The 15,115-nt window shown below is 38.8% G+C and overlaps 1 protein-coding gene across 3 annotated transcripts in view; it reads right to left on the minus strand.

Annotated features, from left to right (window-relative positions):
- The window catches only part of SPECC1 (sperm antigen with calponin homology and coiled-coil domains 1), a 98,496-nt gene that overhangs the window by 12,212 nt on the left and 71,169 nt on the right, over positions 1 to 15,115 (minus strand). For all 3 annotated transcript variants that reach the window (XM_033004733.2, XM_033004730.2, XM_033004734.2), the window contains 2 exons: positions 12,521 to 12,671; positions 11,500 to 11,602 (listed from right to left, as the gene is read on the minus strand). In XM_033004733.2, coding sequence (XP_032860624.2) covers positions 11,500 to 11,602; positions 12,521 to 12,671 — 254 coding nt within the window. The remainder of the gene's footprint in view (positions 1 to 11,499; positions 11,603 to 12,520; positions 12,672 to 15,115) is intronic.

Raw genomic sequence — 15,115 nt, forward strand, 5'->3', positions numbered from 1 at the left:
TTCAAACAATTATATTGAATAAATCAAAGGGAATTGTCTTGTTTTTAATAGCAGCTCTCCTTTAACTGTCTCAGCTTGCTGCAATCCTTTCTGCTTATCGCTAACCGGAGACCCACATCTCCTCCACAGAACTTACAGTTCAGTGTCTTTATGTGGTTATACTTAGGCACAGATGTCTGAACAGGAACCTCCTTTTCAAGAGCCACATCTCTGCAAATCTGAACCGTGACCTTTCTAACGTAAAGTCTGATCAAGGTACCATGAAAGGCAACTATCAAAAATTACCTGCACCCACCCATCTTTAACAATAGCTGAATGAAACAGCAAATCTAATTTGGAGTTATTACATTCTAATTGGTTGAGGACTTGTTTGCAGGCTTCAGCCAAAGAGGTTCTATCAAAGGAAGCATATAAGCTTCGAGGTCTGGATAGGCAAGTTCTAAATACTTCCTAAGAAGCAATACAAGTGAAGAAGGACTCCTTTTAGCATGACCCAGCCATCTGAGCAAACAAAACACTCCAGTTCATCTAAAACGCTTCAGTAAAGATATGAAACATCTGGGCAATCTACTGGAAATATGGGTTAATTAGAAGTGTGGTCAGGTCCAGTTAACACGGATGAAAGGCATGAATGCCTAAAATTAAAGACTGCCTGGATTCTTCTGTAATTACAGGGTGCACCAAGATGACTTGGACAATTGCACACAGCTATTTTCAATGGGTAAATGCAAGTCTAAAGTGATTTGCATATCACATTTAGTCAATCTACTACCAGGAACCTTTCTGAATTCTCTTACAAATCTTTTTCTCTTAAATTGAATACACAATAAAGTAGTGCCTCTTGATTAAAAAAAAAAAAAATCCAGAATAACTTGTGGGACAGCAATACTGTTTATTGTATAGAGATTAAGTGACTAGCCAAGATCGGGAAGGAAGCCAATGACCTTCTATCCTCCAGTATTAATATCCCTAGTTCAAATGGTTCAGGCAGTTGCAGCCTCCATAAGAAGTTTTAAACTTTCTTTGAAACTTTGTGTTTCCATCCCCATCATACAGATTTCTAATGTTTCTACCTGCCTTGTCAGTAAGTCATATGTCTTATTGCTGATTATACGTGTATGAAACAACATAGCTCAGATTACATAAAATGCTATGCAAAAAAGCTGTTAAATATGCAATTACAGCATAGTGAAATGATAAGGAAGTGGAGTCAGCTCTTTAAAGGTTATCCCATTTACTACGTCCCTGTTAATAAAGAAAGCCCATTTCCTATCACATTCCCAGTTTCTGTTTGCTCCTTGCTCCACTCCTGCCACAGGTTTTGCCTTGGGTTTACCGTTCATCATTTGCTTCAGTAAGTATGAATTAATGAGACTTCTCAGCATAGACAAGACATTCGAAAGAGAGCTTATGACTATATTGTTTTGCAAAAGCATCAAATATCAGTTGACTACAGTAGTCACATGGTGCAGGGACATTTGAAAAGAGGAAGTTTTAACAAGCTCATTGTCATGCATCCTACACAAAGATTTTTCAGCTGCCAACTACTTCAGTCTCTCAAAATCCAGAGAACTGAGAAGATAGCAAAAAGTCAGGCATGTCCAGTTTTCTTCATTAGCTTTCCTACTTGATTCAGACTGGCAAGAAGAGGTAGCATGATGCTCTCTAAAGTTCTGTGCTCAAAACAAGCTTATCTGACAGGAGTTGTCTCAGAAACATCAGAATAAATTCTAAAACAATCTGTGCACTCTTCAAGCTCTGCTTTTCTTTCATGAGGTATTGTGGTGGTCCATGACCTCTACAAGGCAGCTTAGTTCTGGTGTTTTGATTACAAGAGATACTGTGCCACTATAGCTAAAGTTTTCATAAGAATAAAAAATGAAAGTAGTACCAAACGGGAGATATTTTAAGGTAATATGTGATAAAGTAATTATATGATCTCCCATTTCCTCTGCTTGCAAGGTGAAAACCAGCTATGACTGACACTGAAATCATGACTGTAACTGTACATATGAGTAACTTCCCTAATGAGCCAAATAGCATCCATTTGTGCCCATCCGCTCTATTGCTCCCAGCACTGTGTGGGCTGGCAAACATTTCACTATACTTTGTTCACATTTTTTAGGTTTTATTTGCATTTTTATATATAAAGACTGACTTTTTAAAATGAAAACAAATTCTGGTGAACAAGGGTTGAGAGTAGTTGCTGGCACAGTGCACAAAACACACTGAATATATGTGAACCTTTCCTAGCAAATAATATGAGTTATTTTGAATGTAAGTTACCCCATGGCAACATTCTCATTTACTAAAAGTCACTTACTTCAAAAGTCTCACTAAAGGCAAGTAAAGTAATAGGGGTTTTGTACACAGTCCTCATTTTGGGTCTTAATTTATCACTTTGCACACCAGCTTCCACTTGAACGAAAGAAAGAGAAGGTATAATATGCAGAGTTCACAGGGAGCTACAGAAACATACCAAATGAGAGTTGATATAAGCAGAAGCAATTTTATGGACATCTCTGGCAATTTCAGTGATGAGGTAATGGTGACAAAAGATATATATCAAGTATGACTGGTATTTCTGTAATTTACACCACTGTCACATTCAGTGAGTGTGCAAAAGTGTTAGTTCTACCTGGAGAGGCAGCGGTGGATTAAACAGCAAAACCAGAAGCTAACAAGTTCTCCCCATTGTAATAATACTATTAGATATTGATAAATTCTTGTTTTTATTACGCATCTCTCTTCTGCTCTTCAGTATAAATTATACTTTTTATGCTCATCTGCTGAAGCCAACTTCCTGCTTGCTGCACAACTAACACTCCCATCAATTTTCTCACCAACTCATATAAACGACATCGCTGCCCAATGCCACAGAGAAGAAACAGACTGGGCTGTGTTCCTTCATTCCCAAGGCTGCAAGAGTGAAGATGCAGCAGCACAGCTCCAAGGACCACACAGATACTCTGGGGAAGGAGGGAGGGAGAGAGGGGGGAGGAACTAGCTCCCCTCTGTGTCCAAGAAAGCAGCCCAGCTACTTCCTGCCTGGAGCCTTGGTGCAGAATTGCTAATGACCACACTGACTGCTCCCACAGCTATTTCTAATTATCTGTATTGAGAGTTCAGAGATTAGCCATGTCCTGGAATTCCCCAGCTGAGGGGTAGGTTGCAGACTGCAGCAGGCTCACCAGAAAGGAGGGGAACAAGGTGGGGAGAGGTCTCAACTGCAAAGGATATTCATGGAACAGGCAGCAGGGCTCAGCTGCCTCCTGGTTAAAATTCACAGTTTGGAGCTGTTCCAGGCTGGTGACCAATCAATCCAGTGTTTCCACTGATTGTCATTGCATCCAGGCAACACAAGGAAAGCGTCTTGGACTTTGGGATGGATAGACTGTAAATGCTATTTTTAAAATTACCCAGCAGGATAGAAAGTTACGCATGAGAGAGCTGCATGGGCGTTTATTTTATCCCTCCAATCAAGAGACTTGTATTTGTTTATAGGATAAAGCCCCTTATGTGAAAAAAGGTAGAGACTGGCTCAAGTTATTTGGCTACACTGGAGAAGCACGTTTATGCATTGGCATCACTGTGAAGGAGGCTTGCACATTGGTAATCAACCTGATTATTCCCAATGTGCCATGATCTGGCTGCAGCATTTATTTTCCAGACCCAATCCTGGGTCCGGCTGTGACAGACAGAGAAAATGCACGTACACATTCAGCTGTAAGTGTTTTTATTTAGAAAAAGAAAATATTTATTCTGGAAAAAAATTTGGAATATCTGGAAGTTTTAAGCCCCTATTTTCGTTAATTAAAAACTCTCAAGGTTGCCCTTTTTATCTCAACATCTTTCCAAATATTACTGAAACTCATAATCATCCAATGATATATGATATGATGATCTATATTTTAACAGCTAGGGAAATCAAGGTAATGGTATTATGCAGGACTGCCAAGGTCACAAAGATGGTCCCAAAGCATATTTGGGAGCAAAATTCCTGACCAATTATTGTCAATTTTTACTTAAACACAGGATAAACCTTCCTGTCTCAATAGCTATTGCCAAGACTCTCTTTAACTTTTGCATAGAGAAGAAAAGTTTCTCTGAAATCAACATCCTCCTCTTTGGCAAAAATCAGAGAAACTCACAGATAGCCAGAAATGTCACCCATTTCTCAGAAACTCACAGAATATACTAATAACTTCCTGGGAAAAACCCGTAACACATATACCCTACTTCCAAATGTCAAAATGCTACAAGCACTGTGGCTGCAGAGCTCTTAGTAAGCCTGTGCTCCCTCTCATACAGAAGGGATATTATAGCACATGGTACTTTAGGGCAAGTGTCATTGTTCACCAGAGAAGAACTTTGTTGCATTAATGCTACTGGTAAATACTAAGACAGCTTTTTCCTCCTTGCTCAGCAGGCTCTGGCCATCAGCCTCGAATCTCAGGCACACAGGTTGGTATGGGAGAAGGGAAATCTTCCCAGTCCTCCCCAGAACAGAGCGACTCTGCCATCAAGGTTGCTTAGAATGAATGGATGGCTGCCTTTTAAATCTGGAGGGCTTCTGTTCAGTGTTTTTCTTCATCCACATCACACAAACTGGGAGTTATTTGTTTTGCTGTTGATCTTCAGCACACAAGATCACAGTACTGTGGGAATCCAGCCTTTCTAGGCCACACATAAACTGTGTGTAACAGCAAATGGGATTTACCTCTTATCCTTGTTGCTTGAAAGACCTCACTTGGAAAGGTGGTCAGAAAACCTGTGCATCCACTCCTCAGTGTTACTGCTGAATTAGGGAATGCCATCACTTACCTAGTTCTCGTGACTAGTTAAATAATTAGATAGAAACCTGGTTAATGTTAATATAGGGGAGAGAGAGACTGATATAATTTGGAAACATACTGGAGCAGTTTTATGCTACTTGTTGACACAAACACAAAAAATCATGCAGTAAAGGGTAAGAGAATCACTTCCATACCCAAGTGCACATCTTGTGATTAAGAAACAACCGGGCTCTTCTCTGTATTTCTTTAGGACAGTGCACAGCTGTGCTGGGATTCTCAAGGCTTTAAAAGTAAGCTCCATTATATTAGTGTCAAAGGAAGTGTTTGACCAATTGTTTTATGAGCCAAATCCCAGGAATTATATTTTTCCGAGGTTCAGAGGTTAAGAAGGTTGATCCTAGTTTGTGTCCCATTCAGCTCTGATTCCTTACTAGATCTGTCACCCTGAGCACCAGCCCTGAGGACTGTGGTATTATTTGCAATATAGTCTGCGTTCACTCTCTGTGGCCCAAGATGGTGCTTAACTGAAGTGTGAGACAAAGTGCTCAGTCAAGAAAGATTGAGACAGTAGTTGCTTAAGTAGAAAGATAATATCAACTACCCATGCTAATGACGCACAAAGAAATAACAGACTTCTTGTTTCTAAATATAACCCTTAGTTTTCAAAATAGGGAAGAAACCGTCAAATACAGACATGTTAATGCACCACTGGCCACAAAGGAGCTTTTGGACCTACTATAAAGCAGGTCCCCACAATGTGCAGCCCCAGGAATACACCTGCTTGAGGCACCAGCAGCCAAAAAATAGTCATCCTGGCTGGCTGTCCTAGCAGCAGAGTGAGTCCACCTTCCTAAGGAGAACGCGCTGGCCCCATGACCACGTTATGTCCTCATCAGCCTATCTGCATTTGTACATATTTGGGCCACACTTAATCTGTCCTGGATCTCAACCAGGCAGCACACAAGTCAAAAAAATATGAGAAAAATAAGGAAATAGTATCATGGATTAGGGCTTGAGAACAAAGCGGATATGGAGAAAATACTGTCTAGTACAAAAAGAAAAGGAATAAAAATTCCTGGGAGAAGGACTTCACAAATTCACAAACATAAAGGTAGTATTAGTCTGAGTTTAAACTGAATACAAAGGGGTAAAAAGCTTTATATTATATCCACTGCCAAACCAGTAGTCAAACAGTCTCTTGCTATAATTACTTGACAAACGAATACTGTAACAGCCTTTATTTTTCTCCCTAAGCTTTTGCATCTTTGCTACATGAAGAACATAGTACTACGCAGAGACACCAACTTTTACACAGTCTGATATAACAGCTTTATGCTTCTAGTAATAAAAGCATTCTGAATTACATTTAATGACTTTTAGGTTATGTTTGAAAGTAATTTGATTCCAATTTCTGTCTCTCAAGGCTGGAATAGCCATAATAGTAGGAATACGTCAGGGTAGAGATTTTTTCTTCTTTTTGAATACCTGAGGCACTTTTGTCCTTTCTGTATGTAGTAATAAAAGTTGAAATATTTAGACTCCTCTTAATGCCAATCTATGTTTCTGGAAACGGTGCAGGCTGCAGTCTCCATCAGGATATTTCACCAGAGCCCTAAAGCTATCTGTGTTCTAAGAAAAGGAAGCCTCAAAAAACAATTCATAACTTTTGAGGCAAATATTCAGAATGGCTGGGCATGCAGATATTTGGATTTTGCTAATTTAGACTAAACAATACAATGTCAGAGTATTACCCTAAAAATAGTTTCTACATACTGCTAAACATACTTTCTAAAACTGCAGTGTTTCTGGGACCTACTGCAAAGTGAAATAACTCCAAATAAGGCATGGAAACAAATAAATAATTTTCTTCTAGCTTTTTTCATAGTCACTAGTGGATTTTATGCAGAATAATTAAAAGATTTTCTTCAGGAGCTACTTGTACAACATGAAAGCTACGTAAAGTTTCTCCATGCTGTTGAGATTCCTCCAGATGGTATGAAATCGGATCTGAGGCTATTCCCATAAATACCAATAAGCGCAATACCAATTTATCAGCCATCTAGTATTGATGCCAGTATGAATAGGGAGCGCTGCCTCTTCTCCTGAAGATGCCCACTGCCTTTATCCTTAAGCTAGTGTACTAACACTGTCATAGTCAGGGAGATGATATAATGCAATGGCTTGAATGCACAGGTCAGGAATATATGAAATATAAAAATACTCAGAGGTATAGCTGCCATTTCCCTTTGTCAGTCTAGAACATTCCTCATCTCCTCCTATTTAGCACCCCTCTATTTAAGACAACTGCACCGATAGCTTTACTATAAGAGATGGTGGTTCTTCAACAAGTGAATCCCAAATAGGTCTTGTTAAACCAAATATAACTTTGATAAAAAGAATAACCTTGAATTGTGCACTGGAGAAAAGAGTCAGTGTCAGATTCTCTTTTCCTATGTGCCATAGGATGGATGTGTAGTGTTTAGAAAACACATGAAAATAGTTTTTCTAAGTGAACCATATTCATTAACATGGTAGCAATTCCCTCCCTTCTCTGGAAGGGGTATATGTGGCAGAAACAATAATCCTCAATTCTAGCGATCATGGGTTAAGTGCCTCTTGATGTCCCGTGTTTTCACAATACATCTGTGAATAGTAATAGACTTAATCTAGAGAGGTTTGGCCCCTTGACAAATGGTCTCCACAGAGAGCAAACAGAACCAGGGCACTTAAATAACACCACAGTCACTAATGATATGATTACGGAAGGTGATAATGCAACAAGAATGACTCTCAGCAGCTTCCAGGAGTTAGGACTCATAGGAACAGAGCCTATTAGAAAAGAAGCACCCAATTTCTGCTTCACACTGTTGCTATGATGTCTAATCTTTTAAAATAGATTTTAAAAACCCAACCACAGGACAACAGAGAAAAAGCTATTTTAACATAAGTAACTTATTCTCAGCAGGCTTTGTGGTTTAAAGAACTTGTGTTAATTGAGTTCCAGAGCCACAAAAGCAGTTCTCAAGTCTGGTCATCTCATCCCCCTACATTATATATTATGATGTCAACAAATTCAGAGAGGCAGAAGGAACAGTCTATGTATATCTGGCAAAAGAGATCATGTGCCAGTACACAATTCTTATAGGGAACTATACAGCAGATTAAGGTTGGGGTTTTTTATGTTGGAAATTTTCCTCAAGGAAGTTTTGCACAAAGCCACTGAGCACAAAGCTTTATTTCGCTACAATTCATTTTACTGATGAGATGTTTTTAGCACCTACCCTGCATAGTTATTCAAAATTGATGGCCAAAATGCCAGTAACATTCATCTAGGCATTAAAATATGACAACTGAAATCATATGAACAATCACACCACAGTTTCTGCAATCCCGCTTTCATATTCTTTTCTCCTAGTCATTATACTGAACTCCCACTTTATTTTCATTGTAGTGATTCTGTTTTCATATTCTAAATAATTACTCTTTCCCCTTAGCATTCATATCTTTATGATATCAAATCACTGTTTAAATAGGGATCATAGAAATGAGGTAGCATGTTAGAGAAACACAGATGGCTTCATGCTTCCCCTCAGTCACTGTAAACTCATGCAATTTCTTTTTTTAAAAAACAAGGAAAACCCTCCAGGCCACTACCAATTTGTGTTGCACTTCACTCAACTCCCTCCAGTGTCCCTCTCTTGTTTTATGAGATTGCTTCCTGGGGAACATGCTGAAGTTCAAAGCCAGGGAATGTTCCCACCACAGTCAACGCAAGGATATATGCCAGGAGCAGGATGCAAATTTCTATCTATAGCATAATTACAGCATTTATGGACTGTATGGATTAAAGCATTTAAAATGTGAAGCCTTGTGTGCTGGTCCCTAGTTCTTAGCCCCAGATCCCTTCCTAGGTCACTAATCCAGCTTTCCTCAGTGAATCTGGGGCATGGGTAGTAGCTGCTACTGAGAGTATCAGTTAATTCTAATCCATTTTGCTCTTACTGTTTAGAGAAATCTGGTATCTTCATAATTTAAACATAATGGAATCTCCCTCTTCCTCACGAGCTCAGATCAAGAACTGTTACTGGACCTCAAAGGTGGCACATTTTACCACTGAAAAAAGAAGTTAGGCAGCCAAGCAGCAAGTCTTTTACTCTCTCATTCCACTGTGTCATGGAACTGAAAACAGACTGCATCCAAATTTATCTGTGGTTCTGAGCCTTCTGTCAAAAAGAACATGACAGATTATACAGGGATTTGCACAGATGATGCCTCATAGACAGGGGTATTTTCTATGGAAAAGAAGTCATGCACTTCATCAGGGTTCTGCTTGGTGGAGTTCATTACCTCATTCTCACCATTGCAGTGGCTAAGGCAGGAAGGAGAATGACGTTCGTTACTCCACTCCAGTTCTTTGTACTCAAGAATGACAAAAACTCCCTGTGGAGTATAATATCAGCCTTACCATAAGAGTGCAAGGGTCTGGGAAAAGCAAGTTCAAGAAGAGTTAGTGAATGCACCACAAAGAGCGCAATGGGAATGAGAATCTGAGGAAGAACATCCAAGAGATAATGCCTCTAAATGAAGTAGTGAAGACAGAAGGGCAAGACTCTTCCCATAAATCAATACTGTGTTTGTTCTTTGGTTCATCTGCCTAATTTCTGCTCTGAATCCTTACACTGGGTAAGAAGGCCAGCTACCACATCACACTCTGAACTTCTCAGACTCTCCTGGATTACGCAATGTTTGTCAGTGCTTTACCTGCTTGTTCTCAAAAACTGCAAAAAATTAATTCTGCTGCTTTAGAAAGAGTAATGACAGAGGACAGCTATGAACAGAACAAAAAGCTCATCAGAGCAGGAACCAAAAATGAAAGAGTTTTTTCTGAAACATCATCTGGACAGTCACGTAGCGACAACACTCCAGCAGCCATATATAAAGCAAAGACTTGCACTGTCCTCAGAAGCATGGATGTACTTTCCTCCAGAGACTAATACTAAAAGGAAAAACAAATAGACCCAGATTGCCTTGCATACCTCCTGGGTGGCCTGTTATCTGATATACAGCTCCACTACTTGAGTTCAGCATAGAAAAACAAAACTTCTTTTCTATTCTATCACAGAGGGAGCACTTGTCACTCTTGGTGTCAGTTTGCTACCTACAGAACCATGACAGTTCTTTATATTTGCAAAGCCACATAATAATTTCTAAAAGTAATATATTTAGTACAATTTGAGTGTAATCAGAAAAAGAAAGCTACAGGCTGACTCTCAGAGAACACTTCTAACAGTGAAGTCATCACAGTTAGACTGTTTTAAGAGAAGTAGAGGAAGCTCACCATATGTGTCATCTGAAACAAAAAAGGGCAACACCGTTGGGAGAAAGTGTTACTCTAGTGATGGGTTTGCTGGCTTAACAGAAGTTAGACTTGGAAAAGTTGTATTTCATGAATCATTTTCTGAGGACTGGTTGGGAATGTTTCACCACACCTTCAAATCCAAGACCAGGAGAATTTTAGTAGATGAGATATAAAATAAATCAACCCAGCATAGAGCATACAATTTCAGGGGAAAGCACTGTAGCCTTTTAGGCAGTATCACAGAACTGGAAGCTAAATGCTAACTCTGGCTTTATTCTAAGACATGTCTAAAGTCAAGAGCTTTCTCTGATACCTTACCCTCTGTGAAATTGGTGCAAGACAGATGAATACACCAGTGCTAAGAAATGACTCAAAACTTTATAGATCAGTTTACTTCAAAGGAAAGCTACTGTCTTTTCTTCCAAACTCCCATACCCTGCAGCTAATGCTTCATAAAGAGCTGATTGTGAAGAAAAAAAATATTTTATTATTTACTTTAAAAGATGGACTCTGCTTTTATTAAAGACTTGCTCCAGGGTGCTTATCATGTGGTGATAAGTGCTTTTGTCTTCTGCTCTAAGTAACAAACAATATTATTCTTAAGAAAAATCGCAACATTATATCAAGATTATCCTGCACACCCTGTATATATCACAAGAGGAACTGTTGTCTATAATTGCCTTCTACAGCTCAATTACAAGTAGAATCAAAGGCCTAATTCAACAGCATACAAGCACTAGCCAGAGCTTGACAAGCACAGCAATGGTCATACAAGAACTGGACAAATCATTATGCTGGTTTAACAGTGAAGATCACTCCGCAAAGAAGTGAGACATTTTCAAGCAGTCAAAACTTGCTTTGTAAAATCCTGTTAAACTGCAGCAGATTAGAGAGAATGGGGGACCAAGCTGCAAACTTCATTTGGTCAAGGCCACACAATGAAATATTTCTTTGGTTTTATAGAAATGACCGATAATAAAAACCTCTCACAACAGCATATCACCCACAGAATGCCTGTAGAAAAACAATTTTAGAATGTAATTTCAAAAATTTATGCCAAATTGAGGCTGCTGCACATATACACTCTGTTTCTCACCATCAGCAACTGTTAATGTAGTAAAAATTTGGGGTTTTGTATACCACTTATGACAATGTAATATTGAGGACGGTAGTGTTAGAGAAATCTGAAGGAAAAACATAGAAACAACAAGTGGAAGTAAACATGCAAAAACCAGCAGACTCAAATTCATGTATTTCTTTGAAATGATACTGATTATCGCACACCTATAGGAAAGTGATTAATTATTCTCCAGACAAAAGTAAAAATGTAGCTAATTCCCTTACCTGGTAACCTTCAGTCTTCTTTTGGCACCATTTCAATAGAGCATTCCTCTTCGAACCACCATACTCCCGGGCCAGGGCTGCCAGTGGGTCCTTTCTCTCCACACTAAGCCAGGGAAGCATAACGGAGATGACAAATATGCTTAATGTCTCTTATTTTTTAACAGTGTGTAAATAATATCTGTATGACAAATCAGAATGGCTGCACAGAACCTAAATGTAAACCAAACTATAACAGCTTTCAGAGCCTGCACTCTGTATTTGCCTTTAGACGAGACAAATTTGGTTGGTATCACTGAATATGAAGAGCTAAAAACCAGCAGCCTATCGATATTTGACAGCATGTGTTAACCCAGGATTTCTGCTGTTATCTTCATCAGCTTTACTTATAAAATTTTCAAGTAACCTCTTTGCTTTACATATTGAAAAGTAGGACAGAAGCTATCTAAAGAATCTGTAACGCAAATTCATATCCAACTGAGCTGCTGCAGAACGAGTTCTTGAATAAAATGAAAAATCTGGAAGCTGTATTGCAGTCAAGGCCTCAAGTACAGTTAAAGGCCAACAATCAAAACACCCGTATTGTCTCCACCCTACAGCTTCTACTGGTGGAGATCAGGGGAAAATATATGTTTTTTCTCAAGACAGAAGAAAATTACTTGTCCAGCTTTCCCTTAGACCTCAGAGCTTTTAGTTTTTAACTCACCATAACATGCAAAGCTACGGTAAGATACTGAGGCTGACCACTTGTACACATGATGGAATTCTTGTATACAACTTGGTGGCTCCTGAAAGCTTGCCATCCTCATTTTGTCATGATTGCTCATCTTACAGATAACTGTGGTAAATCATAACCTGAATTTTGATATCCAGATCTGACAGCCTGGTAATTCTGAACTGGACAGAGTAGCCAGCAGTTTCCACTGGAGACAGGGGTCCACCAGATTAAAACATTCATCTTGGTGCCAGGTAATACTGCCAATCTTTCCAGTGTGCTGTTTTTCCCAAGAAACAGAGTTGCTACCTGAGTTTGCTTTGGGGTTTCAAGCTGCTGGGTGTAGAGCTAAGCATTCTGCTGCTGAAGGCCATCGGCGGTTTGCTCAGGGATTCCAGGGAGGGGCTTTTACGGAGGTAATGGTCTGGTTTCAGCTCTTCATTCCTCCCCTTCAGAAGGTCTGTGGAAATTAAAAAAAAAGCTGTCAGTTTGCAGTCTGAGGAATTTGATTAATCACTGTCCTGCCACCCAGCACACAATATGTAGTCTGTTGTTTTGATTCTAAACAAATGTACTCATTTGTTCATTAAACACACATGGGGCTAGGAAACCTTGAGCAGATTAGAGGTGATCATAACAAGGAATGGCTTTGATGATTTCAACAGTACAGACTGCCTGGTTTCCTGTGATTGATACTCCTGCTGGGGGGTAGGGGCCTCAGGTGAATGAGGGGAAATACCAAAATCTACAGTCTTAAAGGTTCAAAAGCTGATCACCAGATATCTTCACCAGATGACTGACCAGCCCTAGTACAATAATTTATTTTCTGCCATTAGCAGACTTTTAACAAGAAAGTCTCCTGTCTCCTGAATACAACCCAGCTCAAGGCAGCAGTAAAAGGCACTTATCACATGATGCTTGGCATCCTATCTGACAAAACTCTGGGAAGTCTCAATATATTCGTAGCATATGCATCTATATTTTTGTTACATATATTACTTATTTTATATATTTTATTATATATACTTATATATGTGTATGTGTTTATATATATGAAATAAAATCAACAAAATTAGTAGCCATAGAATCCACTGTTGATAGGTTTTTGAAGAGAAGCCAGAGAGATCATAGAAATTAAATCATCTCCCTGTGTATATCAATCATGAGATATAGTGATATATCACACAGGGGAAGTTTGTTGCTTCGGTTCTGTAGACAAACTGTCAACAAGCCAGGATCTATGGCCAACACATGAGCTGTAATCAGAAGTCACCTGAATGTGGAGCACAACTTTTTCTCCTCCTTTCCAGTTACCTCCCTATGTTAATTATCAACTAATGCCATAACACCTTGAGGTGCAAATTCCCTCTTATTTCAAGAAACTTTGTGGTTATTGGCTTGAATTATATACTAGTGTCTGAAGTGGTACAAGTTAACAGTATCCAGTTTTGTACTTTGAGTCTCACTTGCATGAGTAACAGACTTCCTCTGACTATTTCTGGCTGCTAGAAACTCCAGGGCAGAACCAGTAAACCTCTGATTCTGTCTGCAAAGTAATCCATTCTCCTTTCTAACAACGTAACATTTGGGTCATTTTAAGGACATCACTGAACCCTGCTGTGATACTGCTCAGATGGAATCAGCCAGAAGATTATTATTATGGAGACTACTTCACTCTGTATTTCCTTGGGGATATTTTTTAATTCAGTGTTGTTTGAACAGGGCTTGGATCAACTGCCTTCTAGGATTATTTAGATTGGAACCAGAACTATTACAACTTCATAGTGACTAAGCCTTTGCTATGGATTATTGGAACTAAATTAAATCCAGGTACAAAGAGAAGCTGTAAATACAGGAACTTGTTAGATAAGCAACCATAAATTTTAACCATACAATGGCTAATAAAATATCTGTTAATTTCAACAGATTTTCACAGAACAATTGCCTATGGGTAGTAACACTAATTACCCATGGCCTGAAGTGGGATATTTATTATAAAGGACTGGCATCATATTACACATTTGACAGATTTCTTCACTCTACAGTAAACTGGTAGAAATTAAAAAGGTCTTATGTTCTGTTTAGGATCAATGTACACTCTCATGCAAGACATTTTCTGCAAACTGACTGATACAAGTAAGTAAACTGTTCCACTGATAACTTCTGCTTGCTTAGCATTTACTCCTGCAAGAGAAGCTGGCAGCATAGACAAGATGTTACTTGCTTATGCTGCCAACTAACCTATAACATATGTTTTGCTGTTCAGATTCAGTATCTTTTTAGCTTTGAATGACGGAAGGGGAAGTTCAGCAGATTATCTGAAGAGTCTGAAAATGAAGGCAGGTTCTAATTTCTCTCCTGTACTAGCAAACTGTTGCAGAAAATCCAGTATACCAGTGAAGAAGTTGACTGATTATTTTTTGTCCCTCCCTGCAGTTTCACTGAGGTTTCACTTCAGGAATATAATACTTCATCTGTCCTTAAAAATTCAATAATATGTTGCTACTAGCTTTGATTCCAATGCAACAACTAAATTCAGGACTATTTAATCAAAATAAAGGGCTCTAGAGAAAATGGGAAACAAACACTGGTAGAAAAGAATATTAAATGACAAGAGAACAAAAGCAAAGTGTGAAATAAAAACAAACGCATCTCTCCAGAACTCTCAAAACAAATTATTTTGAGCCCAAATATGACTGCTCCTAAAACAGTCACATCAGTATCTGAAATGTTTGATGTATTTTAAATGAAGCTCAATTGAAAAACAAATAAACCCTCAAAAGACAGTACTTTGGACTTGGTCCAGATACATACATGTTGAACAAAATCCAATCCTCTACAGTTCCACATCATGGATTAGAGAGGTGCCATGGATACTTTGGAATAAAGAAGGCAAGTTTCCGT

This window comes from Tyto alba, unplaced genomic scaffold, assembly GCF_018691265.1.
Source record: "Tyto alba isolate M040663 unplaced genomic scaffold, T.alba_DEE_v4.0 Super-Scaffold_19, whole genome shotgun sequence".
NCBI lineage: Eukaryota > Metazoa > Chordata > Aves > Strigiformes > Tytonidae > Tyto > Tyto alba.